The sequence below is a fragment of the Pseudophryne corroboree genome, chromosome 6 (assembly GCF_028390025.1).
Source record: "Pseudophryne corroboree isolate aPseCor3 chromosome 6, aPseCor3.hap2, whole genome shotgun sequence".
NCBI classification, from domain to species: domain Eukaryota; kingdom Metazoa; phylum Chordata; class Amphibia; order Anura; family Myobatrachidae; genus Pseudophryne; species Pseudophryne corroboree.
In genome coordinates this window covers 268,638,221-268,665,472 of record NC_086449.1, presented here as the reverse complement: position 1 = coordinate 268,665,472, position 27,252 = coordinate 268,638,221, and the positions used below count along the sequence as shown (strand labels likewise).

The following is a 27,252-nucleotide window of genomic DNA, read 5'->3' as shown; positions in this document are numbered from 1 at the left end:
TACGGGACTTCCGCCGGCGGACTCCATTCCTCCCCCTCTCATCAGCACAGAGGATCGGATAGCCAGTGAGCAGCCTTTGGTTTAAAGAACTTTCCTGGGACATTGGTATAAGGTAAATTCCTTATTAAAGAAAGGTTCCCTTCATCCAGCACAAAAACAGTGATAAAAGGGACGTGCCTTACACATTGGGAGAAGTATAGGTTGCTATTAGCACGGTCTATACCATCGATAGTGCGTTCCCCAATAAGGTCTTTCTATTAAATAACAACTGCGGTCACTAACTGAAGAATATAGAGGGAGTAAGACGCAAATCAGCGCATCCAGTCTATTCAGGACTATATATTTTTTCTATCCATGCCCTGGAGACTACTAAAGTGCAGTGGGGCATAGTGAAATATTACTATACACATTCTGCTATACATGTTACATGTTTGTATTTGTGGTGGTTTTTGTTTACCGGTAATAGGCAGTCACCCCTTTATAATTGATTTATTGTCTTTTAGATTATTAACTAATTCTGTTTTACCATTCTAACCAAATAAAAGATTGATTTAACTGGATTTCTAGTATTTGGTTTCCTTACATATCCAATTAAGGGTTAGGAAAGTGACAACAAATTTTTGTGAGCTTCTCCCCCTATATACTGCATTGTGCGCTGGGGAAGTTTTTGATAAATCACTGGTAAAATGGCGTGGTGGCCATTTTCCCAGTGAGTTGCGCATGCACAGTAATTATGTCCCCGAGAACAAGGCACAGGTGTCATTTTCTTGGAGGCCTGCGCATGCATGATAGACTATGTCCCAAAGTCAGAGTCTACAGCACTGCCAGAGAGGAGGGGGTCGCATGGAGCCTGCGCATGGGCCCACTCCATTCTTAATCTGCCCCTGGTCAGATATCAGAGCTGGCAGATGGGAGGCAGCAGAAGGAAGTAAGAGCAAGATTGCTGAAAGTCATAATAGCATAGCAATCCTTTAAAGTGGCAATGTCCCTAATGAATTGTACAGCTGATTTAGCATTATTATTGATCAAAACCACTAAATTGTCCACATCCACTTTAAACAGGTCACAATTTAACAACTACATATAACTTAGGGGCATATGCATCAAAGCTTGGAGAGCCAATAGGGGTCTATTTACTCGGAGAGAGATAAAGTACCAACTAATCGGCTCCTAACTGCTGTGTTACATGCTGTGTTTGAAAAATGTCAGTTAAGAGCCGATTGGCTGGCACTTTATCTCTCTCCACTTTATTTTTCTCCAATGAATAAGGTGTTAGGCTTTTTTTTACCAGTGCACAATGTATATCCTGTAGAGATGGTCGCAGTGGTTCCTATCGCAGCAAAATCTGCGACCATACTACTCACATGCTGGGGCCGCTCAAACAGGGCAATCCTATTGCGATCGCATCGAATAGAGGTTGACCCTGCCTACATGCTTTCTATAGCAGGAAATGCAGATGACGTCAACTGCCAGCCCCGACAACAGCCATGACATATCTGCGTTTCATGGCTTCCGCCCCCACATCGTCGCCCCCAGATGCCCGTTGCCTGTCAATCACTATGCGATCACATCCTTCTAAGATGTGAAGGATTGTGCATGTGCACTAAAGCCACTGCACGTGCGCAGACCCTTTGGATGCGGCCCTATATGTAAATGCAGCGGCTTTATCCATCTGTGAATAAGGGGCTAAGGGAGGACATTTACTAAGCAGTGATAAGAGCGGAGAATTGAGCCAGTGGAGAAGTGGCCCCTTCAACCAATCAGCAGCTCTGCATCATTTTATAGTATGCAAATTATAGATGCTACTTCAGTGTTGATTGGTTGCTATGGGCAATTTCTCCACTGGCTCACTTCTCTGCTCTTATCACTGCTTAGTAAATGACCCCCAAAGTCCCGCACAGCCAGCAACTCTCAGGGTATTACATTTCAGCCAGCATCTTATATAATCAGTGAAATATGGTATAGTCCAGTATTTGTGTTGGATTAAGTATTTGTGTTGGTCCGTAAGGACCATGGGGATAGACGGGCTCCGCAGGAAACATGGGCACTTTAAGAAAGACTTTAGGTATGGGTGTGCACTGGCTCCTCCCTCTATGCCTCTCCTCCAGACCTCCATTTTACTACTGTGCCCAGAGGAGACTGGGTGCATTACAGGGAGCTCTCCTGAGTTTCCTGTCAGAAAGTATATTTGTTAGGTTTTTTATTTTCAGGGAGCCTGCTGGCAACAGACTCCCTGTATCGAGGGACTGAGGGGAGAGAAACAGACCTACTTTAATGCTAGGCTCTGTTTCTTAGGCTACTGGACACCATTGGCTCCAGAGGGATCGGTACGCAGGTCTCACCCTCGCCATCTGTCCCAGAGCCGCGCCGCCATCCTCCTCGCAGAGCCGGAAGATAGAAGCCAGGTGAGTATGAGAAGAAAAGAAGACTTCAGAGGCGGCAGAAGACTTCATGATCTTCACTGAGGTAACGCACAGCAGTAAAGCTGTGCGCCATTGCTCCCATACACCTCACACACGGCAGTCACTGTAAGGGTGCAGGGCGCAGGGGTGGCGCCCTGAGCAGCATATGAACCTCTCTTTGGCAAAAATATATATATATACAGCTGGGCACTGTATATATAAAGAGCCCCCGCCAGTTTTTAGTATATTTGAGCAGGACAGAAGCCTGCCGCCGAGGGGGCGGGGCTTCTCCCTCAGCACTCACCAGCGCCATTATCTCCACAGCACAGCGCTGAGAGGAAGCTCCCCGGACTCTCCCCTGCTTATTCCACGGTGAAAGAGGGTTTCAAAGAAGGGGGGGGGGGGCACATAATTTGGCGCATATATATATATATATATATATATATAAACAGCGCTACTGGGTAAACATATATTTATTGTGTTTTTTCCTTGGTCATATAGCGCTGGGTGTGTGCTGGCATACTCTCTCTCTGTCTCTCCAAAGGGCCTTGTGGGGGAACTGTCTTCAGATAAGAGGATTCCCTGAGTGTGTGGTGTGTCGGTACGCGTGTGTCGACATGTCTGAGGTAGAAGGCTCTCCTAGGGAGGAGGGGGAGCAAATGAATGTGGTGGCTCCGTCGACAATGCCGACACCTGATTGGATGGATATGTGGAATGTTTTAAGTGCTAATGTAAATTTATTGCACAAAAGATTAGACAAAGCTGAAGCTAGGGAACAGCCAGGGAGTCAACCCATGTCTGTCTCTATGTCGCAGGGACCTTCGGGGTCTCAAAAGCGCCCACTATCCCAAATAGTAGACACAGATACCGACACGGATTCTGACTCCAGTGTCGACTACGATGATGCAAAGTTACAGCCAAAATTGGCTAAATGTATTCGATATATGATTATTGCAATAAAAGATGTTTTGTATATCACAGAGGAACCCCCTGTCCCTGACACGAGGGTACACATGTATAAGGGAAAGAAACCTGAGGTAACCTTTCCCCCCTCACATGAGTTGAACGAATTATGTGAAAAAGCTTGGGAAGCTCCAGACAAAAAACTGCAGATTCCCAAAAGGATTCTTATGGCGTATCCTTTCCCGCCAACGGACAGGATACAGTGGAAATCCTCCCCTAGGGTGGACAAAGCATTGACACGCTTTTCCAAAAAGGTAGCGCTGCCATCCCAAGATACGGCTACCCTCAGGGATCCTGCTGACCGCAAGCAGGAGGTTACCTTGAAGTCCATTTACACACATTCTGGTACCTTACTCAGACCGGCGATTGCGTCGGCCTGGGTTTGTAGCGCTGTAGCAGCATGGACAGATACCTTATCAGAGGAAATTGAGACCCTAGATAAGGATACCATTTTATTGACCCTAGTGCATATAAAAGATGCTTTCTTATATATGAGAGATGCTCAAAGAGACATTAGTCTACTGGGTTCTAGAATCAACGCTATGTCGATTTCTGCTAAACTAGTCCTATGGACCCGGCAATGGACAGGTGATGCCGACTCAAAGAGGCATATGGGAGGTTTCACCTTACAAGGGTGAGGAATTGTTTGGGGAAGGTCTCTCGAACCTGGTCTCCACAGCTACAGCTGGTAAATCAAATTTTTGCCTTATATTCCCTCACAGCCTAAGAAAGCACCACATTATCAAATGCAGTCCTTTCGATCACAAAGAAACCAGAAAGTACGAGGTGCGTCCTTTCTTGCCAGAGGTAAGGGCAGAGGGAAAAAGCTGCACAACACAGCTAGTTCCCAGGAACAGAAGTCCTCCCCGGCCTCTACAAAATCCACCGCATGACGCTGGGGCTCCGCTGAGGGAGTCCGCCCCAGTGGGGGCACGTCTTCGAGTTTTCAGCCACATCTGGGTTCACTCACAGGTGGATCCCTGGGCAATAGAAATTGTTTCTCTGGGTTACAAGCTGGAATTTGAAGAGGTGCCTCCTCGCCGGTTTTTCAAATCGGCCCTACCAGCTTCTCCCCCGGAAAGGGAGATAGTGTTAAATGCAATTCACAAATTGTATCTTCAACAGGTGGTGGTCAAGGTTCCCCTGCTTCAACAAGGGAGGGGATATTACTCAACCCTGTTTGTAGTCCCGAAACAGGACGGTTCGGTCAGACCCATTTTAAATTTAAAATCCCTGAACCTATACTTGAAAAGGTTCAAGTTCAAGATGGAATCGCTAAGAGCGGTCATCGCCAGCCTGGAAGGGGGGGATTTTATGGTATCTCTGGACATAAAGGATGCATACCTTCATGTTCCCATTTATCCACCTCATCAGGCGTACCTGAGATTTGCGGTACAGGATTGTCATTACAAATTTCAGACGTTGCCGTTTGGGCTTTCCACGGCCCCGAGGATTTTCACTAAGGTAATGACTGAAATGATGGTGCTCCAAGGTGTTACAATTATCCCGTACTTGGACGATCTCCTCATAAAAGCGAGATCAAGAGAGCAGTTGCTGAACAGCGTCTCACTTTCACTGTAGGTGTTACAGCAACACGGCTGGATTCTCAATATCCCGAAGTCGCAGTTGGTTCATACGACTCGTCTGACCTTCTTGGGCATGATTCTGGATACAGACCAGAAAAAGGTTTATCTTCCGATAGAAAAATCTCAGGAACTCATGACTCTGGTCAGGAACCTATTGAAGCCAAAACAGGTGTCAGTGCATCACTGCACTCGAGTTCTGGGAAAGATGGTGGCATCATACGAAGCCATTCCCTTCGTCAGGTTCCATGCGAGGACTTTCCAATGGGACCTACTGGACAAGTGGTCCGGGTCACATCTACAAATTCATCAGTTGATCACCCTGTCCCCCAGAGCCAGGGTATCTCTCCTGTGGTGGCTGCAGAGTGCTCACCTTCTAGAATGCCGCAGGTTAGGCATTCAGGACTGGATCCTGGTGACCACGGACGCAAGCCTCCGAGGTTGGGGAGCAGTCACACAGGGATGAAACTTCCAAGGTCTTTGGTCAAGTCAAGAGACTTGTCTTCACATCAACATCCTGGAACCATATACAACGCCCTACGTCAAGCGGAGACCTTACTTCGCGACCAACCAGTTCTGATCCAGTCAGACAACATCACCGCAGTGGCTCATGTAAACTGCCAAAGCGGAACAAGGAGCAGAGTGGCAATGGCGGAAGCCACTAGGATTCTTCGCTGGGCGGAAAATCATGTAAGCGCACTGTCAGCAGTGTTCATTCCGGGAGTGGACAACTGGGAAGCAGACTTCCTCAGCAGACACAACCTGCATCCAGGAGAGTGGGGACTTCATCAGGAAGTCTACGCACAGATTGCAAGTCAGTGGGGACTGCCCCAGATAGACATGATGGCGTCCCGCCTCAACAAAAAGCTACAGAGGTATTGCGCCAGATCAAAAAACCCTCAGGCGGTAGCTGTAGACGCCCTAGTGACACCGTGGGTGTTCCAGTCGGTCTATGTGTTTCCTCCTCTTCCTCTCATACCCAAGGTGTTGAGAATAATAAGAAAAAGAGGAGTGAGAACACTTCTCATTGTTTTAGATTGGCCACGAAGGACATGGTATCCGGATCTGCTGGAAATGCTCACAGAAGATCCGTGGCCTCTTCCTCTACGACAGGACCTGTTGCAACAGGGGCCCTGTCTGTTCCAAGACTTACCGCGGCTGCTTTTGACGGCATGGCGGTTGAACGCAGGATCCTAGCGGAAAAAGGCATTCCGGATGAGGTCATTCCTACGCTGATAAAGGCTATGAAGGACGTGACAGCTAAACATTATCACCGTATATGGCGAAAATATGTTTCTTGGTGTGAGGCCAGGAATGCTCCTACGGAAGAATTCTATCTGGGCCGTTTCCTTCACTTCCTACAGACTGGAGTGAATTTGGGCCGAAAATTAGGCTCCATTAAGGTTCAGATTTCGGCCTTATCCATTTTCTTTCAAAAAGAATTGGCTTCTCTCCCAGAAGTACAGACTTTTGTGAAGGGAGTGCTGCATATTCAGCCTCCTTTTATACCTCCGGTGGCGCCTTGGGACCTTAACGTGGTGTTGAGTTTCCTTAAGTCGCACTGGTTTGAACCACTTCAAACGGTGGAGTTATCATGACCACCTTCCAAGTGAGATATTTTATTAGCCTTGGCTTCGGCTAGGCGAGTGTCGGAATTGGCGGCTTTGTCTCATAAAAGCCCCTATCTGGTTTTCCATATGGATAGAGCGGAATTGCGGACCCGTCCTCAATTCTTGCCTAAGGTGGTGTCATATACGCGAGACTTGGAGGATTCCGAGTTCCTTGATGTAGTCAGGGCTTTGAAAATTCACGTGGCCAGAACGGCTAGAGTTAGAAAAACAGAAGCACTGTTTGTCCTATATGCAGCCAACAAGGTTGGCGCCCCTGCTTCAAAGCAGACTATTGCTCGCTGGATCTGTAACACGATTCAGCAGGCGCATTCTACGGCTGGATTGCCGTTACCAAAATAGGTCAAGGCCCATTCCACTAGGAAGGTGGGCTCGTCTTGGGGGGCTGCCCGAGGGTTCTCGGCACTACAACTGTGCCGAGCTGCTACTTGGTCGGGTTCAAACACCTTTGCAAAGTTCTATACGTTTGATACCCTGGCTGAGGAGGACCTTCTGTTTGCTCAATCGGTGCTGCAGAGTCATCCGCACTCTCCCGCCCGTTTGGGAGCTTTGGTATAATCCCCATGGTCCTTACGGAGTTCCCAGCATCCTCTAGGACGCAAGAGAAAATACGATTTTAAACCTACCGGTAAATCTTTTTCTCGTAGTCCGTAGAGGATGCTGGGCGCCCGTCCCAAGTGCGGACTACTTCTGCAAGACTTGTATATAGTTTTGCTTACATAAGGGTTATATTATAGTTTTCATCGGTCTTGGACTGATGCTATGTTGTTTTCATACTGTTAACTGGTTAGTATATCACAAGTTATACGGTGTGATTGGTGTGGCTGGTATGAATCTTGTCCTTGGATTAACAAAAATCCTTTCCTCGTACTGTCCGTCTCCTCTGGGCACTGTTTCTCTAACTGAGGTCTGGAGGAAGGGCATAGAGGGAGGAGCCAGTGCACACCCATACCTAAAGTCTTTCTTAAAGTGCCCATGTCTCCTGCGGAGCCCGTCTATCCCCATGGTCCTTACGGATTTCCCAGCATCCTCTACGGACTACGAGAAAAAGATTTACCGGTAGGTTTAAAATCTTATTATTTAAAATATACTCAAGGCTCACACGGAATATATTTTCATGCAGAAACACAGAAGGTTTCATTTATTAACACCGTATTAAAGTGCACAATTGGCACAGAGCCAAAGCAACCAATCGGCAATTATCTTTTATCTCTGGTGCATGGTAGAAAGTGAAAGCAGGTGAATACAGTATGTTTCAAGAATCCCTATCAACTTTGTAACAAGATTAAACTTGTCAGTGTGCAATATTTTAGCCATATATAGAAATGAGTCCATTGTTGTCCTGTACTAACAGCGCTATCACACAACCGAGAGTAACCGTATTTATCACTTATGAGATAAGCAAAACCTACAGTGGGACACGCAGTCTAACTGACTTATTATCTGATATATTAAGGGAAAGGCTATATTATAATAAAACAATACATGGCTTTTTTATTAATGATTTAAATGTAAAAGAACAATTACGTTTAATATAACACTACAGTTCAAATATTCATATCAATAATTACACTGAACTGGGCAAAATGTAACTTTGTAGGGTTCTGGAGTAAGCACAAAAGGACTGCAAATAATATACCTTTATTCAAGCAGGGATATTTTATTATACTTTTATACAGTATTAGTACTAACTCCCTAAATATGAACTAATAACATACACACACACACACACACACACACACAAACACACACACACACACACACACACACACACACACAACACTGGAATCCTGACAGGCAGTGAAATGCTGCCGCTGGAATACTGGCAACACAGGCTATTCTCACTCTGGGTGTCCACGTGCCCAGCAATCAGGATCCCGCTGTCTGTATCATGACAGCCAGAATCAGTACGTATTCCGTTAGTTCTTCCCTGCTGCCCAGTGCTTAGACATAGTAACCATGGGACGAGGTCAAGTGTCATTTTCAAAGTTGTCTTTATATGTTCCACCCATAGACAGGAAAACGATCTGATGCCAACTTCTACTTCAACACTGCTTTGGGCGCCGTATTTACAGTGAAGAAGTACACAGATGCCCTGTTAGAGATAATCAAGGAGCGGGATATCCATGTCAACTACAAACACAACCTCATTGAAGTGCGGGCAGACAAGCAGGAAGCCGTGTTTGAGAACCTTGATAATCCAGGAGAGACCAAAGTTTTCCAGGTAAACCGGAACTCAGGCAAAAAAAATCTTATAAATTGAAGGCCGGGGCGATGAAAACACATGGGATTGGGGCCTTATTCCCGATCCCATGTGTTATTGCACGATCACGGGTCCAGTTTCAACCGATAAAAACTGCCTCTAATTGGATACTGCGATAATGACCATTGGTCATTAATCGCGATATCCGCCCGTTTTTACCAGCCGAAAGTGCTTTGGGCTAATAGGATACCGCCATAAGTGCAGAAAATATACAGAGATTCAATAACTACGGTACTCTATAGTAGCTATTAAAATATTCACCCTCTTTTGCATTTTTCACGTTATCACATTATGGAATCAGGATTTATTTTGAAATTCTGACCACTGATCAACACAACATACTCTATCAGTAATGTAAAAAGAAAAAAAATGCTAAAGCTTTTTGTTAAATACAAATAGACATGTGGGCACTGACACCTTCACCCAGGTTTCTTTGCAATTTTGCCCAAGTTTCATTAGGTTGGATTAGAGAGCAGAAATGTTCATATTGTTTTACAGATTCTTACTGTATCTGGGCATTGGATGAGCCACTCTGGGATATTCCATTTTTCTATGTATGCCACTCTAAGGTGGCGTTTGCTGAATGCTTTATGACATTGTGCTGTTGGATTAGAACATTTCTTGCAGACTGCTGCAGGTTTACCTCCAAGACTCATTTGTACCTTGCGTAATCCATTTGTCGCTTTATTTTAACAAATGTTAAAGTCCCTGAACCCGAGAAGTGTCCTATAACATTATACTTGCATCATTATGCTAAATGTTAGGCTTGCACCAAACATGGTGTTGAGGCCAAACAATTTTTTATTGTCCTAATCGGGCCATATTGCCCTCTACTTGGTATGTGGGCTTTAACAGACTCTAGATGACATTCCATGAGTTTTTTTATTTATTAATGATTTAATAATTTTATTTTCATCATCCTCTCATTATCATGGTTATAGATCTCTGCCTTAGAGTGTCCTGGAGAATATTAAACAACTTTAAAATCTTGATTGGTCCTTTCAGGGACATCATCTTTGATCTGCTTTGAATGATCTCTGATATTTCTGATGAAGCTCCTGTTTGGAAATGTACTAACCAACTTTTTTCCTTTGCTTTTAACCAGTTTAGGGTTTAATAATAGCCATATTTTGTTTGGTGGATTTTAGAATTAATATATTGTATAAACCCCCAACACATCTGCTGTGAGACCTTCAGTAAGCTGAGAAATGCAACAAAAAAAAAAAGTAACCGTGACTAATACACACTTCAGCGTGTACCTGTTTTATATATGATTGTGAATGTAACAAAGTTCTTACACTGTTTTTGAATTCGCCTTTCAGCAAGTAAGTTGTATTTCAGTAAATGGTATTAGTGTAATCACCCACTCTTTTGTTCACACAGTATGAAATGCTTCATGTAACCCCTCCGATGGGACCCCAAGATGTACTAGTGAACAGTGCCGTGGCAGACGCAGTTGGCTGGGTGGATGTAGACAAAGAGACTCTACAGCATAAGAAGTACCCCAATGTTTTTGGCATAGGCGACTGCACAAACCTACCAATATCAAAAACAGCTGCTGCCGTCGGTAAAAACATTGTTTGTACTTTCAGTGATAATATTTTTTATTTAAAGCAGAGATAGACAACCTTTGATCCCCCACTGGTGTGAGGTACATGTTGGCATATATAGTCCCACAACACCTGCCTAGCTAGCGGTTGCCTGGGCCTTGCTTAAAGAAACATTACTTATTATTTATTAAGATACTTATATACCACACACATACAGCTGATTGCTCTACAGTGGACATGTAATCATTCGTTTCAGACCCTTCCCCAAAGGAGCTTACAACCTATATATTCCCTACCACATGTTAACACACATACACACTAGGGTTACATTTTTGTCAGAAGGCAGTTAACATACCAGTATGTTTTTGGATTGTGGGATGAAACCAAAGTACCCAAATTAACCAGACATGGAGAAAACAAACAAGTTCCATACATTCAGTATTATACCCTGGTTGGACTCTGAGTCTAACCCATGACCTCAGTGCAGAGACATCAATGCAATTTGCTCTGCCACTATGCTGCAGATATAGGAGTATATTCAGTTAAGGTTGAAACTGCCGTCTTGTTGAAAAGACAGCAGTTTTCGTCTTTTTCAGGTCGGAAGGGGTTCCGACCTATTCAGTCCCCAGCATTTTTATTCGACAAGTCGGGGAATTCGACTTGTCGAATAGTACGTGAATTGGCGGCATAGCCGCCGATTCGCGTGCTTCTGTGGGAAACGGGGCCAAATTCGACAAGTTTGGCCCCGTTTCTGACCATCTCAGTTCGACTTAAAAAGAAATCGAACTGAGAGGAGGAGACGGGGGAGAGCCGCGGCCAGACGGAGGACAGCATCGCTACAGCACAGCTCTGCAGGAGGATGTGTCATAGCTGCCGCTCACGGTAGCATCCATCCAGCTCCAGCGGCAGCATCCACCCAGCTCCAGCAAGTAAGCTCCCGCTTGCTGGAGCCGGGTGGACGCTGCCGTGAGGACTGGCGGCTGTGCCACATCCTCCTGCAGCGCTGCTGTCCTCGTCTGCCCGCGACTGTCCCCCCGTCTGCCCGCGGCTCTCCCCCCATCTACGGTCCCTCATCTCAATTCAACCTTTTTAAAGTTGAATTGAGATGGGCATTGAATAGCCCTTGTCGGATCCATTCCGACAAATGAATGTCGGAATGGATCCGACCTCAATTGAATATACCCGTTAATATGCATAATTGTAGAGCTTTTCATGTAGCTTGTTATAGTGAAAGAAGATGTGATGGGTAAGAGGTGTATGAATAAGTATTAGGCCGGGTAGATTACTGCGGGCTAATAGATCAGCTGGGGCTTTCCAGTTAGCCCAGAAGCAGAAGTTATCAGGGATTTTTCTCTGACGTCCTAGTGGATGCTGGGAACTCCGTAAGGACCATGGGGAATAGCGGGCTCCGAAGGAGGCTGGGCACTCTAGAAAGATTTATGACTACCTGGTGTGCACTGGCTCCTCCCACTATTACCCTCCTCCAAGCCTCAGTTAGATTTTGTGCCCGGCCGAGGTTGGATGCACACTAGGGGCTCTCCTGAGCTCTTAGAAAGAAAGATAGACTTAGGTTTTTTATTTTCAGTGAGACCTGCTGGCAACAGGCTCACTGCAGCGAGGGACTAAGGGGAGAAGAAGCGAACTCGCCTGCTTGCAGCCGGATTGGGCTTCTTAGGCTACTGGACACCATTAGCTCCAGAGGGATCGACCGCAGGCCCAGTCCTTGGTGTTCGGTCCCGGAGCCGCGCCGCCGTCCCCCTTACAGAGCCAGAAGCAAGAAGAGGTCCGGAAAATCGGCGGCAGAAGACATCAGTCTTCTCCAAGGTAGCGCACAGCACTGCAGCTGTGCGCCATTGCTCCTCACACACACTTCACACTCCGGTCACTGAGGGTGCAGGGCGCTGGGGGGGCGCCCTGAGAAGCAATTATAACACCTTGGCTGGCAAAAATACCACAATATATAGCCCTAGAGGCTATATATGTGGAAAATACCCCTGCCAGAATCCAGAAAAAAGCGGGAGAATAGGCCGCGGAAAAAGGGCGGAGCTATCTCCTGCAGCACACTGGCGCCATTTCTCCTTCACAGATCCACTGGAAGGAAGCTCCCTGGCTCTCCCCTGCAGTCTACACTACAGAAAAGGGTAAAAAAAGAGAGGGGGGGCACTAAATTTAGGCGCTGTATAAATTATATAGAAAAAGCAGCTATAGGGGACATAACTCAGTTAGTCCCTGCATTATATAGCGCTCTGGTGTGTGCTGGCATACTCTCACTCTGTCCCCCCAAAGGGCTTTTGTGGGTCCTGTCCTCTGTTGGAGCATTCCTTGTGTGTGTGCGGTGTGTCGGTATGGCTGTGTCGACATGTTTGATGAGGATAATGATGTGGAGACGGAGCAGATGCCTTTAGAAGGGATGTCACCCCCTGCGGGGCAGACACCTGAGTGGTTGAGCTTATGGAAAGAAATGAGTGCACGTATAGACTCCTTACATAAGAAATTTGACGACATGCCAAATGTGGGACAGCCGACTTCTCAGCTCGTGCCTGCCCAGGCGTCGCACAGGTCATCAGGGGCTCTAAAACGCCCGCTACCTCAGACCGCAGACCCAGATGTCGACACTGATACTGACACCAGTGTCGACGACGATGAGTCTAATCTGATGCCCACTAAGGCCATTCACTGCATGATTGAGGCAAGGAAAGAGGTGTTACACATTTCTGATATAAATACAGGTACCACTAAAAAGGGTATTATGTTTGGGGAGAAAAAACTACCCGTAGTTTTTCCCCCATCAGATGAATTAAATGAAGTGTGTGAAGAAGCGTGGGCTTTCCGTGATAAAAAATTGGTAATTCCTAAGAAGGTACTAATGGCGTTCCCTTTCCCGCCAGAGGATAGGTCACGTTGGGAAACACCTCCTAGGGTGGATAAAGCGCTCACACGTTTGTCAAAAAAGGTGGCACTACCGTCTCCGGATACGGCCGCCCTCAAGGAACCTGCTGATAGAAAGCAGGAGGCGATCCTGAAGTCTGTATATACACACTCAGGCATTATACTTAGGCCAGCTATTGCGTCAGCTTGGATGTGCAGTGCTGCCGCTGCGTGGTCAGATAAACTGTCAGAAAATATTGACACATTAGACAGAGACACGATCCTGTTAACCATAGACCATATAAAAGACTCAATCTTATATATGAGAGATGCACAGAGGGAAATCTGCCGACTGGCATCTAAAGTTAGTGCATTGTCCATTTCTGCTAGGAGAGGCTTATGGACTCGCCAGTGGACAGGAGATGCAGATTCTAAAAGGCACATGGAAGTGTTGCCATATAAAGGTGAGGAATTATTTGGGGATGGTCTCTCGGACCTAGTTTCCACAGCAACGTCTGGGAAGTCAGCATTTTTACCCCATGTCCCCTCACAGCCTAGGAAGGCGCCGTTTTATCAGGTTCAGTCCTTTCGGACCCAGAAAAACAGGCGTGGAAAAGGCGGGTCTTTTCTATCCAGAGGCAGAGGTAGGGGAAAAAGGCTGCAACAAACAGCAGGTTCCCAGGAGCAAAAGTCCTCCCCCGCTTCTTCTGCCAAGTCCGCCGCATGACGGTGGGGCTCCACAGGCGGAGCCTGGTACGGTGGGGGGCCGCCTCAAGAATTTCAGCGATCAGTGGGCTCGCTCACAGGTGGATCCCTGGATCCTTCAAATAGTATCTCAGGGGTACAAACTGGAAGTCGAGGCGTCTCCACCCCACCGGTTCCTAAAATCTGCCTTGCCGATTGCTCCCTCAGACAGGGAGGCGGTGCTAGCGGCAATTCACAAGCTGTATTCCCAGCAGGTGATAATCAAGGTACCCCTACTTCAACAAGGCCGGGGTTACTATTCCACACTATTTGTGGTACCGAAACCGGACGGTTCGGTGAGACCCATTTTAAATTTGAAATCCTTGAACACATACATAAAAAAATTCAAGTTCAAGATGGAATCGCTCAGGGCGGTTATTGCGAGCCTGGAAGAGGGGGATTACATGGTATCCCTGGACATCAAGGATGCTTACTTGCATGTCCCCATTTACCATCCTCACCAGGAGTACCTCAGATTTGTGGTACAGGATTGCCATTACCAATTCCAGACGCTGCCGTTTGGACTGTCCACGGCACCGAGGGTATTTACCAAGGTTATGGCGGAAATGATGATACTCCTTCGAAAAAAGGGAGTTTTAATTATCCCGTACTTGGACGATCTCCTAATAAAAGCGAGGTCCAAGGAACAGTTGTTGGTGGGAGTAGCACTATCCCGAAGTCACAGCTGGTTCCGACGACACGACTACTGTTCCTGGGTATGATTCTGGATACAGTCCAGAAAAAATTGTTTCTCCCGGAGGAGAAAGCCAGGGAGTTGTCATCTCTAGTCAGAGACCTCCTGAAACCAAAACAAGTATCAGTGCATCGCTGCACGCGGGTCCTGGGAAAGATGGTGGCTTCTTACGAAGCAATTCCCTTCGGCAGGTTCCATGCCAGAATCTTTCAGTGGGACCTGTTGGACCAGTGGTCCGGATCGCATCTTCAGATGCATCGCTTGATAACCCTGTCTCCAAGAACCAGGGTGTCTCTACTGTGGTGGCTGCAGAGTGCCCATCTTCTAGAGGGCCGCAGGTTCGGCATACAGGACTGGGTCCTGGTGACCACGGATGCCAGCCTTCGAGGCTGGGGGGCAGTCACACAGGGAAGAAACTTCCAAGGACTATGGTCGAGTCAGGAGACTTCCCTTCACATAAATATTCTGGAACTAAGGGCCATCTACAATGCCCTAAGTCAAGCAAAATCCCTGCTCCTACACCAGCCGGTGCTGATCCAGTCAGACAACATCACGGCAGTCGCCCATGTAAATCGACAGGGCGGCACAAGAAGCAGGATGGCGATGGCAGAAGTCACAAGAATTCTCCGATGGGCGGAGAATCATGTACTAGCACTGTCAGCAGTGTTCATTCCGGGAGTGGACAACTGGGAAGCAGACTTCCTCAGCAGACACGACCTCCACCCGGGAGAGTGGGGACTTCATCCAGAAGTCTTCCAGATGCTGGTAAACCGTTGGGAAAAACCACAGGTGGACATGATGGCGTCCCGCCTCAACAAAAAGTTAAAAAGATATTGCGCCAGGTCAAGGGACCCTCAGGCGGTAGCTGTGGACGCTCTAGTGACACCGTGGGTGTACCAGTCGGTTTATGTGTTCCCTCCTCTGCCTCTCATACCAAAGGTATTGAGAATAATAAGAAAGAGAGGAGTAAACACCATTCTCGTGGTTCCGGATTGGCCAAGACGAGCGTGGTACCCGGAACTTCAAGAGATGCTCTCAGAGGACCCGTGGCCTCTACCGCTCAGACAGGACCTGCTACAGCAGGGGCCCTGTCTGTTCCAAGACTTACCGCGGCTGCGTTTGACGGCATGGCGGTTGAACACCGGATCCTAAAGGAAAAGGGTATTCCGGAAGAAGTCATTCCTACGCTTATTAAGGCCAGGAAAGATGTTACGGCAAAGCATTATCACCGCATATGGCGGAAATATGTTGCATGGTGCGAGGCCAAAAAGGCCCCAACAGAGGAATTTCAACTAGGTCGATTTCTGCATTTCCTGCAAGCAGGAGTGAATATGGGCCTAAAACTAGGCTCCATTAAAGTACAGATCTCGGCTCTGTCGATTTTCTTTCAAAAAGAACTAGCTTCAGTACCTGAAGTTCAGACATTTGTGAAAGGAGTGCTGCATATTCAGCCCCCATTTGTGCCTCCTGTGGCACCTTGGGATCTCCACGTGATGTTGAGTTTCTTAAAATCACATTGGTTTGAACCACTAAAAACCGTGGATCTGAAATATCTCACGTGGAAAGTGGTCATGTTAATGGCCTTGGCTTCAGCCAGGCGAGTGTCAGAATTGGCGGCTTTATCATGTAAAAGCCCTTATCTGATTTTCCATATGGATAGGGCAGAATTGAGGACTCGTCCCCAATTTCTCCCTAAGGTGGTGTCAGCGTTTCACCTGAACCAGCCTATTGTGGTGCCTGCGGCTACTAAGGATTTGGAGGACTCCAAGTTGCTAGACGTTGTCAGGGCCCTGAAAATATATGTTTCCAGGACGGCTGGAGTCAGAAAATCTGACTCGCTGTTTATCCTGTATGCACCCAACAAGCTGGGTGCTCCTGCTTCTAAGCAGTCTATTGCTCGCTGGATTTGTAGTACAATTCAGCTTGCACATTCTGTGGCAGGCCTGCCACAGCCAAACTCTGTGAATGCCCATTCCACAAGGAAGGTGGGCTCATCTTGGGCGGCTGCCCGAGGGGTCTCGGCTTTACAACTTTGCCGAGCAGCTACTTGGTCAGGGGCAAACACGTTTGCAAAATTCTACAAATTTGATACCCTGGCTGAGGAGGACCTGGTGTTCTCTCATTCGGTGCTGCAGAGTCATCCGCACTCTCCCGCCCGTTTGGGAGCTTTGGTATAATCCCCATGGTCCTTACGGAGTTCCCAGCATCCACTAGGACGTCAGAGAAAATAAGAATTTACTCACCGGTAATTCTATTTCTCGTAGTCTGTAGTGGATGCTGGGCGCCCATCCCAAGTGCGGATTGTCTGCAATACTTGTAAATAGTTATTGTTAACTAAAGGGTTATTGTTGAGCCATCTGTTGAGAGGCTCAGTTGTTTTCATACTGTAAAACTGGATATAGTATCACGAGTTGTACGGTGTGATTGGTGTGGCTGGTAAGAGTCTTACCCGGGATTCTAAATCCTTCCTTATTATGTCAGCTCGTCCGGGCACAGTGTCCTAACTGAGGCTTGGAGGAGGGTCATAGTGGGAGGAGCCAGTGCACACCAGGTAGTCATAAATCTTTCTAGAGTGCCCAGCCTCCTTCGGAGCCCGCTATTCCCCATGGTCCTTACGGAGTTCCCAGCATCCACTACGGACTACGAGAAATAGAATTACCGGTGAGTAAATTCTTATGTTTTTCACCTGCGTCAGCTTGTTGGAGAAAAAAATCCCTATTAACTAGCGGGTTAACAGATGTCGCGACCCTGTTAATGCCCATTAGCACGTCAAGTTAACAGACTTTAACAAGGTGATTGGGAGAAAAATGGAGCGCAATTGGATAGCCCCAGGCGTTAAAGCCCAAGGCTGCCTCCCTTTCTCACCCACGGGCAATTGAATCCTGACCTAAGTCTTAAAAAATTTTTTACATTATTTCATAATCTTAATAATATAACAAAGTTAAATTATGAAATATAAAACCTATAGAAAATAAGTAAACGGGGGCTAAAACACATATCTATTTATCTATTGCAGAGGTTCTCAAACTCGGTCCTCAGGAACCCACACGGTGCATGTTTTGCAGGTAACCCAGCAGGTGCACAGGTGTATTAATTACTCACTGACACATTTTTAAAGGTCCACAGGTGGAGTTAATGATGTCACTTGTGATTCTGTGAGGAGACCTGCAAAACATGCACCGTGTGGGGTCCTGAGGACCAAGTTTGAGAACCTGTGATCTATTGTGTACATAAACACATCGGACAAAATAATATGGAATGTGGAAAGACAAGTGGTATAAGTTCATGGGACGTGAACATGCATGTAGATGGTGACACTAAAACTGTTTGATCATTGTGAATGTCTGAGGTATTGATACAATGCAAATTTGCATCCACCTACAGTGGAAAAAGCATGGACACCAAGAATCTCAGTAGTGGAACAGTGGCCAAAAGGCTTGGATTGGCAGAGCAACAGACTAATGTGCCACATCTTGTGTGTCCTTCCAGTTCGCCAGATTTGGGACTTTGGGAATGTTTGGCTAGGTCCGGCATTGTACTGTTAAAGCAGTTACGGACACACTTGGAACGGAACCGATTTGTGGTTGCCAGGCACCCTAAATGCTTGCGGTCCCGATTTGTAATGATGGACTTTCGTCCACTGTTCCACTACTGAGATTGTTGGTGTCCATGCTTCTTCCACTGTAGATGGATACTATTCACTGTCTACCAGGGCACATGAACAAGCGCTGCCACCTCCTCCAGAGTATGACCATGCTCTCGGCCAAAAACAGTGACTCCCTTTTGCCACTCAGTCTTGTCGCGTGTACAACCCATGGTTTTACTTGAAAAAGAAACAGTATCTCAGCAAATTCGCATTGTATCAATACCACAGACAAGTCACAATGTACACGCATCAAACATATACCACTTGCCTTGCCACATGTCATATTTTTTTGTTTGGCATTTTTATATATATGTGTGTGTGTGTGTGTGTGTGTGTGTGTGTGTGTGTGTGTGTGTGTGTGTGTGTGTGTGTGTGTGTGTGTTCCTAGGAAAAGGGCCCTGTTTATGTTCTACCTACTGTGATTTATTGGAATGTTCTTTGCACCCTGTACTATCCTACTGTTGCCAGATGTACGGCATTGCCGACCCCACTTGTGGCACCTTATAAATAAAATGTAATAATTTTATATATACATAAAACAGACAATAGAATCAAATAACATATTATAAAATACAGTGAAAAATCTAACAGCAGTAATAAAAAGCAATCAAAATGACATAAAAAAAAAAAAGGTTAAAAAAATGACTATTCACCCAGGATGTCTTTGTACAGTTATTATAGCTGTTTTGTTCCCCGTTTGTAGAGTAACACGGTTTATCCCCACACTGCATGCATATGTCACGTGACTGATAATAAGCCCTTCTTAGGTACAGCATGTTCTAATTTATGTATGTCATAGTACATTTTCTTAATGACTTACGTGGTCAAGTTACATTATTATGACCACCTCCTACATTTGGTACCCTATGAAGTATGTCATGTGTCGTGCGCTGGCTTGGCAGGTATATAAGGTGTGTGATAGACCGTCTGCGCACATATCACTCCTTGCTGTCATGGTTAAAAGGGGCGATTTATCATAGTTGCAAAAAGGTATGATTATCGACTTTCGGGCCAAGGGTGGCAGTATTTCTGAAACAGCGCAGTTTGTGAACTGTTTGCGTGCTGCTGTGGTGACAGTGTATTGTGACTGGACAAATGGCACCATTGCGAATGACCGACATGGAAACTGCGAGCACCACCTGCCATTGATGTGAGCGGTGAATGTCATCAACGAAGGTGCGTGAGGGCCGGCCAACACGCTACAGTGGAGCATCTCACCGTCAGAATGAACCTGGGGGCTGCCAGACGTATGTCTAAAACGACAGATTGGCCCGTCTAGCTGCTGTCTGTGCTGCACACGGCAGTTACTCTGGCTACTAGCTGGTGGTCCTAATAATGTGACTCGACTGTGTATTACCACTAATTACATCCATGTCATTAGTACTAAAACCAACATTGTGCTCCCCTGGATCATCACAGTTAGGATTTAGAAAATGTTGACTTTCATGTCTATTTTCAACCTATCAATGTTACCAGCGCCGTAACTAGGTGTGTGCAGAAGGGGCATTGCCCACAGCGCACACTTAGTTAGAGCGCATATTCCACCAGCGCTCCCACTGGCTGGGCCATTCCTGTCTACTGCGCTCCCGTGGCCCGCGGCGGGGCCCGGGGGTAAGTACCCCGGGCCCCACTTTCTAAAAGGGCCCCCCTCCAACCGCAGCAGATCGGAACTCTTTTACCGATCCGATCTGCAATGCTTAACTCCCGGCTCAGCCACTGCCCCACCAAACAACGGCGCCGCATAACGGGCGCCGGCGTTACAGGCAGGCAGGCAGGGAAGGTGGAGAGTGTGCTACGGGGGCCGCACTACATTATGTAATAGCTGTCAGTCAGCCAACGGTGCTAAAGGACGAGGCTGACAAGCTGCTGCTGGGCGGAGCTGTGGGGGCTGCACAGTACATGAGTGTACTCATGCTCAGAGGCCGGGCTGACAGAAGAGGTGGGCGGCAGGTGGAGCGGACTACAGAGAGGGGCAGAATGAGGTACTGTAAGATACTGGGGAATATGCTGAATACAGGACATACCACAGAGAGGCTTGCTGGTGCTGGAGATCGAGGCTGCAGCCTGCTTCTGCTGCCTGTGCACATCGGAGCTGGGATCAGCAGCAGCAGCAGCAGATGGTCCCTCTGTATTTTACTCATCATTAGAATAGATCTAGATCAGCTCCCTCGCTCTCATCAAGTCCCGACTCCTCCATGAGTTGCCCCGCCCCCATAACTTCTGTAGCTCCTCCCTTCTCCCTGCTGCCCTGCCTGTGCTAGACACAGGCTAGACAAAGTTCCTCAGCTGTGCCTCTGCTTAAAGCCTCCCCATGTATGTCTCTGCCCCATCTCACCCCATGCATGTCTCTGCCCCCCCTCCCATCCCACCCCATGCATGTCTCTGTCCCACCTTCTCCCCATGCATGTCTCTGCCCCCCCTCCCATGCCACCCCATGCATGTCTGTGCCCCCTCCCCTCCCACCCCATGCCTGTCTCTGTCCCCTCTCCTACCCCATGCATATCTCTGCCCCATCTCACCCCATGCATTTCTCTGTCCCCCCTTCTACCCCATGCATGTCTCTGCCCCCCCCCTCCCATCCCACCCCATGCATGTCTTTGCCCCCTCCCCTCCCACCCCCAGGTGTGCCTGGCATACAGCGCAGTTGCCCTGAGGGCGCAACGGCCAGCGGCATGTTATGAGTCAAATTGACTCATTACAAGCCGCCTCTGCTGTGTGCGCCACGGTGGGGAGGAGAGCTGCAGCACCAAAGGCAGCGGAGAAGTAGGAGGAGGGAGGGGGACTGGAGCCGCAGCAGCGCTATGTAATTGGTAGTAGCGCCGCTGCAGCAGTCCCCTCTCCTTCCGTATTGGTTGCCCGGCGCTGCTGTGAATGCTGGGATGCGGTTCCTTCATCCCAGCATTCACAGCGGCAGCGGGCAGCCAATACGGAAAGGAGAGGGGACTGCTGCAGCGGCGCTACTACCAATTACATAGCGCTGCTGCGGCTCCAGCCCCTCCCTCCTCCTCCCCTGCCTGCACTGAGGGATCTGCCAGCACGAGGAGCGATGTTAAGTATCTCTCTCTCTTTATCTTTCTATTCTGAAAAAGGGGGACGCTGTCTGCCATAATGTGTAAAAAGTGGACGCTGTCTGCCGTAATGTGTAAAAAGGGGGACGCTGTCTGCCGTAATGTGTGAAAAAGGGGACGCTGTCTGCCGTAATGTGTAAAAAGGCGGACGCTGTCAGCCGTAATGTGTAAAAAAGAGACGCTGTCTGCCGTAATGTGTAAAAAAGGGACGATGTCTGCCGTAATGTGTAAAAAGGGGGCGCTGTCTGCCATAATGTGTAAAAAGGGGGACGCTGTCTGCCGTAATGTGTAAAAAGGGCACGCTGTCTGCCGTAATGTGTAAAAAGGGGTCGCTGTCTGCCATAATGTGTAAAAATGGGGACGCTGTCTGCCGTAATGTGTAAAAAGGGCACGCTGTCTGCTGTAATGTGTAAAAAGGGCAAGCTGTCTGCCGTAATGTGTAAAAATTGCACGCTGTCTGCTGTAATGTGTAAAAAGGGGACGCTGTCTGCCATAATGTGTAAAAAGGGGGACTGTCTGCTGTAATGTGTAAAAGGGGCTCTACCTGGTGTAGTGGTGCTACAGTGCAGCGTAATTTGAATAATGGAGACTACTGTGCACCGTAGTATGAATCAGTATTATTTTGTGGCCATGCCCCTTCCCCGTGAAGCCACGTCCCTACAAATTTTTTGCGCGCCGCGTGGGGGGGAGGGCGCCAATGCCGTTTCTTGCACACAGCGCTAAAATGCCTAGTTACGGCACTGAATGTTACTATAAATAGTAGTGCAGGTTTCATTAAGGTCACATATGTATTGTATAGGCGTTCTTAAATATCATCACCGACTGCTCCCTATAAAGAAAAGCAGTTGTAACTTAATAGAAACATTTTGAAGGTCATGTAAGGTGACTGATCAGCGCCCCTGACATGTTCTACAGAGATGTTCATTTCCAGTATATGAGTTGGGCACGTCATAATGAGCTGTGTGACTACAAATATGTTGCACAGTGCTCTGCCATAGAGAAGTAACTTTCCAAAAGTCTGTATGAAAAGTGACCAAATACATTTTGTTTGCTTGCAGCTGCCCAGTCGGCAGTACTGGATAAAACAATTTCTATGGTGATGAACAACCAAACTTCCACAGCCAAGGTATGTAGAATACATGTTGTTCATTATTTAAAGCAGTATTTTTGTCTGAGAGTGCTAAACAAGTGCTGGATTTATGGACCTAGCTAGATGTCAGAGCGTACTATGAGTAGCTTATCCACTTTATCCCTCTCTAGAAGGTTTGATACATCTCCCCCTGAGTCTGTTTGCAAGTAGTAGCAGTCTAGCTCAACGTTGTCTGGCCATGTTCTGTTCAAAAGGATTAAGAGGGATACTGGTTGTGTCTTACTAGCTAGCAATCATACTAACCAGCTACGTTTGTGGTCACACTACCCATGTGTAATATGCCTCTAGATGAAAGAAAATTACTGTATTTATGTACATAAATGACACATTCCAGGAAAAATTGCAAAAAACTACAAACCACTGGAAAACAAAACGAAAAATCATAAAGGGCACACACATTGGTCTTACACATGAGCTGCTCAAATCCCAGTTGCCACGCTGACTTAGAAAGGCACCCTTGTGACCGGAGCATGCCTTTATCTATTGTTGCTTCCTATTTTCTTTCAGTAGTGGTAGTTATTACAGCACTCAGCTGCATTGTCTGGGAACTATTAGGATATATTCCTGGCCGTTACAGCTCTGAGGCACGGTGTTACAACACAGAGCGCTATTTCTGTACTCTGAACCAATGTTGTGTGTTTATTGAAAGCGCTGGTGATATTTCCTGTCAGAAAAATGTCCCTGTAGTGCAGCAATGTCCACAATAATAAGGCAACCATGTCATGATGATGTTTCTTTGGCGCTGTTGTAGCTGGGAACCTGGTAATGGTTCTTGGAAGGTACACAGCTGAGGAAGAACGGTCGTGGAGTTACTGGCAGGCAAAAGATGTAATGTGGCAGGTCAACTATGTGTAGTGATAGGGGGGTGGTCACAGGCTGGAAAAATGTGTGATGTTTAATATTTGGGTTAATTATATGTTGTCCAATGTTTGGTATGATGTTTTACCTGCCGCTGTACAGCAACACACCTCTAAAGTACATCTAACTATCATGTAAATGCAGCGTGAAGGTGGAGAAACACTTTTTTTAAACAAACACTGCAGCATTTTCACAGGAAAATATTGTATTTCACTTAACTTGCTTATACTGAAAGAAAGAATGTTTAATTTCCTCATTAAGTGGGTACAGATTGGGAGTATAACATTGTGCAATTGCATATCTAAAATAGTTGCAGGGTGCGCGGTGAACCCATATATAGTTATACTTACCTCTCTACCATCTCTGGAGTCCCACATCAGCCAGCGGCCTGGTGCTGCAGAGCAGCAGAAATCACAGGAAAAATGGAGTGGCAGCCATTTTCTCTGTGATATGCGCAGTAAGAAAGTCCCTGGGAAGAAGTTGAGTGGACTCTGGCATTAAGTGAGAGGAGGTGGCCCGCACAGAGCCTGCACATGGCCCTCCGCTCTCTTATAACGCCGCTGACGACGTGTATCGGGTAACATTGGTCATTTGAAGGCAGGTATTACAATAATAATGTTTCCATTGTTTTCAGTATGACGGATACACTTCATGTCCACTGGTGACTAACTACAACAAAGTGATTCTGGCTGAGTTTGACTATAATGCTCAACCTCTGGAGACTTTCCCTATAGACCAAAGCAAGGAGAGAAGAACAATGTTCTACATGAAAGCAGAAATGATGCCATTCCTGTACTGGTACATGCTTCTCAAGTAAGCCATTTCCTAGACAGTAACCTTACCTCATTGCCTGGTGCTCCATGTACATGATACTGTAGATATGCTGAAAGAAAATATTAAAAGTATTACGTAATCAGAAATGGTTGTACTGGCTGACCATAGAGCATTTACAGGACCTGTCCAGATCATGTCTTATTTAAAATACAAAAAATGCTTAAGGTGTTGTGAATCATTTTACCCGGCCTTCTTCATTTTGCTAAAGTACACCTACAGTATATGTGAGTGACTTGCTGGGCAGCTCTGCGTCTCTCCACCGCTACGGCATCAATTTGCATATTGTGTATAGCTGGGTATTTTGATCTCTCCAACACCATTGTCAGAGCATTAGCCCTGATCAGCAGAGATTACTTAATTAATAGTGACCTATTTTACAGGCATTTCCTGTCAAAATGCTTGTAGCAATAATACTCATTTTAAATAAATAGTTTGTTTTAAAAGGTTCATTTTAAAAGAGCATATACTAAAATTAATAATTTACATAAAACAGTAAAGACGTGGAAATTGTAGAATAGAATGAGGTAGTCACAAGTCTGTGTCCTATTAATAGTTGCTACATGGAGGAAGCAAACTTCTATGACAGGCCTGGCCGACCTGTGGCTCTCCAGCTGTTGTGAAACTGCATATCCCAGCATCCCCTGCCACAGTTTAAATATTTACTAATACCAATACTGTGGCAGTGCATACTGGGATGTGTAGTTTCACAACAGCTGGAGAGCCACAGGTTGGCCAGGCCTGTTCTATGATAACTTCCCCACTGGAAAGTGGCTGATATAGTATGTCAGCTGAGAGTGGTACGGCAGCACTGATCATAATAGATGGGAACAGAATGACCTATGGGAGCAATACGCTGTCTAAAACATTTTCAGAAAAATCATGCAAAAATAAATTCAGCAAATAAATAGGGTATAGACCCATCAGCCATTATTACCTAAACATCAAAACCACTGACAGGTAGAAGTGATTAACATTGATTACAGATGTAGCCAGAGTCGGCATTGCTGCAATGCGTACGCACGTGTATATGCATCGCGGCAACGACGAGCTGTGGCTGGCTGCGCCTATTTGCAGCCGCGACTCAGCAATGCAATGAGTATGCATCGCGGGTGCAAATATACGCACACCGGTGTGCGCGTGCATCGTGGCAACCTTGTTGCAGCCACAATAGTGTGGCTACATCTGTATGTTGTTACAATGGCACCTGTCAAGGGGTGGGATGCATTAGGCATTAAGTGACCAGTCTATTTTTGAAGTTGATGCGTTGGAAGCAGGAAAAATGAGCAAGCGTAAGGATCTGAGCAACTCTGACAAGGGCCAGATTGTAATGCTACATGACTGGGTCAGAGCGTCTCCAAAACGGCAGGTCTTGTGGGGGGTTCCCAGTAGGCAGTGGTTAGTACTGTATCTATCACAATTCACTCAAGGACAGCCATGATTGATGTGCAATTTGTACATACCTATTCCTTCATCATTTTTTATTTGTGATTTTGTTATTACAAATGTGCCCACGTACACCTACCTCAAATTGGGCAAATTAGTCTGGTTAGCCGTGCCATGTGACTTTCTTAAACTGTGTGTCTTAATCTGCTATTTTATACCAATTCCTTTGCGATAAAAACCCCACTAAGTATTTAGTACACTATTCATACATTAAGATGCAAAATTCAGCTAAAATGAAAGTAATCTGGGTTAAAAGGCAAAAGACAGATGTCCTATGCAAATGACTTGAGCCATCGTTATGCTACTTTATACCAGTTCCCTTTCAATAAAAATTACTTATTCTAAGTACAATACTTAGGGCCTAATTCAGAATTGATCGCAACAGCAAATTTGTTAACAGTTGGGCAAAACCATGTGCACTGCAGGGGGGAGGGCAGATATAACATGTGCAGAGAGAGTTAGATTTGGGTGGGGTGTGTTCAAACTGAAATCTAAATTGCAGTGTAAAAATAAAGCAGCCAGTATTTACCTTGCACAGAAACAATATAACCCACCCAAATCTAACTCTCTCTGCACATGTTATATCTGCCTCCCCTGCAGTGCACATGGTTTTGCCCAATTGCTAACAAATTTGCTGCTGCGATCAACTCTGAATTACCCCCTTAGTACACTATTAGCAGATTAAGAAGCAACATTTGTGAAAATCTACTTAAGTAAGGGAATAACTAATATAAGTATAAAAAGTAGGATGAAACCTATAAAATTGTTGTGTTATTTTTGGAAACCTAATAAAATCATTGTGTTATTTTTGGAAGTTGTGACACATACCAATTATGTCTTTTGTTTCTTCACAGGGGATATTGGGGAGGACCAGCTCCCATCAGGAAGTTATTGCATCTTGGTTTTAAAAAGTAAAAATGCATAAAAATAAATTTTCATGTTACAAACCGTACCATCAGCTGAACATGTGCCAGCGCGTATTGCTAAATGCATTACAGCAGTCATTCAAGACACATTCTAGAGCACAGTTTTAGGAAACGGAAAGCCACATTGTTTTAGGTTAACTCTTGTTATTTTCTCTTACCATGACCGATTTTGTTGTACTGCTGCCACAATCATGTTATTTTTACAAACATAAATTATTTTTGTCTAAATAAATAAAACCCTTTGAGAACAATGTTGAAATGTGGGTAATTGTAATGCATATATTGTATAGTTGTGTCCACAATTTGGGATATATGGAAAGTAGCATGATTCAGTGAATCTATAATACCACTTTTACACCAAAAAAACAGGTTCGACCCAGGTTTCCAGACTCTATTCCAACCTGGGTCAGACCATGTTTACACTGCACACTGGACCAGGGTTATTCCCGGGTCAGCCCCATTTATACCCCTTTCACACTGCCAATGCCGGATCTCACCCGGGAGTTGGAAACGGGTCCTTCCCGGGTGGGATCTGGCATTGGCCGCTGCTGCAGGCTTCCCCGACCCAGCAATATGCTGGGCGGGTTGCCATAGCAGCGGGGGGCGGAGGCGGCGCTGGGAGATGAGATCAT

At 46.3% G+C, this 27,252-nt stretch overlaps 1 protein-coding gene across 3 annotated transcripts in view; it reads left to right on the top strand.

Annotated features, from left to right (window-relative positions):
* The window catches only part of SQOR (sulfide quinone oxidoreductase), a 183,590-nt gene extending 156,711 nt beyond the window's left edge, over positions 1-26,879 (top strand). For all 3 annotated transcript variants that reach the window (XM_063926005.1, XM_063926007.1, XM_063926006.1), the window contains 5 exons: positions 8,591-8,800; positions 10,223-10,406; positions 22,468-22,535; positions 24,052-24,230; positions 26,549-26,879. In XM_063926005.1, the coding sequence (XP_063782075.1) occupies positions 8,591-8,800; positions 10,223-10,406; positions 22,468-22,535; positions 24,052-24,230; positions 26,549-26,609 (702 nt within the window). In that variant the 3' untranslated portion in view covers positions 26,610-26,879. The remainder of the gene's footprint in view (positions 1-8,590; positions 8,801-10,222; positions 10,407-22,467; positions 22,536-24,051; positions 24,231-26,548) is intronic.
* Positions 26,880-27,252: the final 373 nt, after the last annotated feature.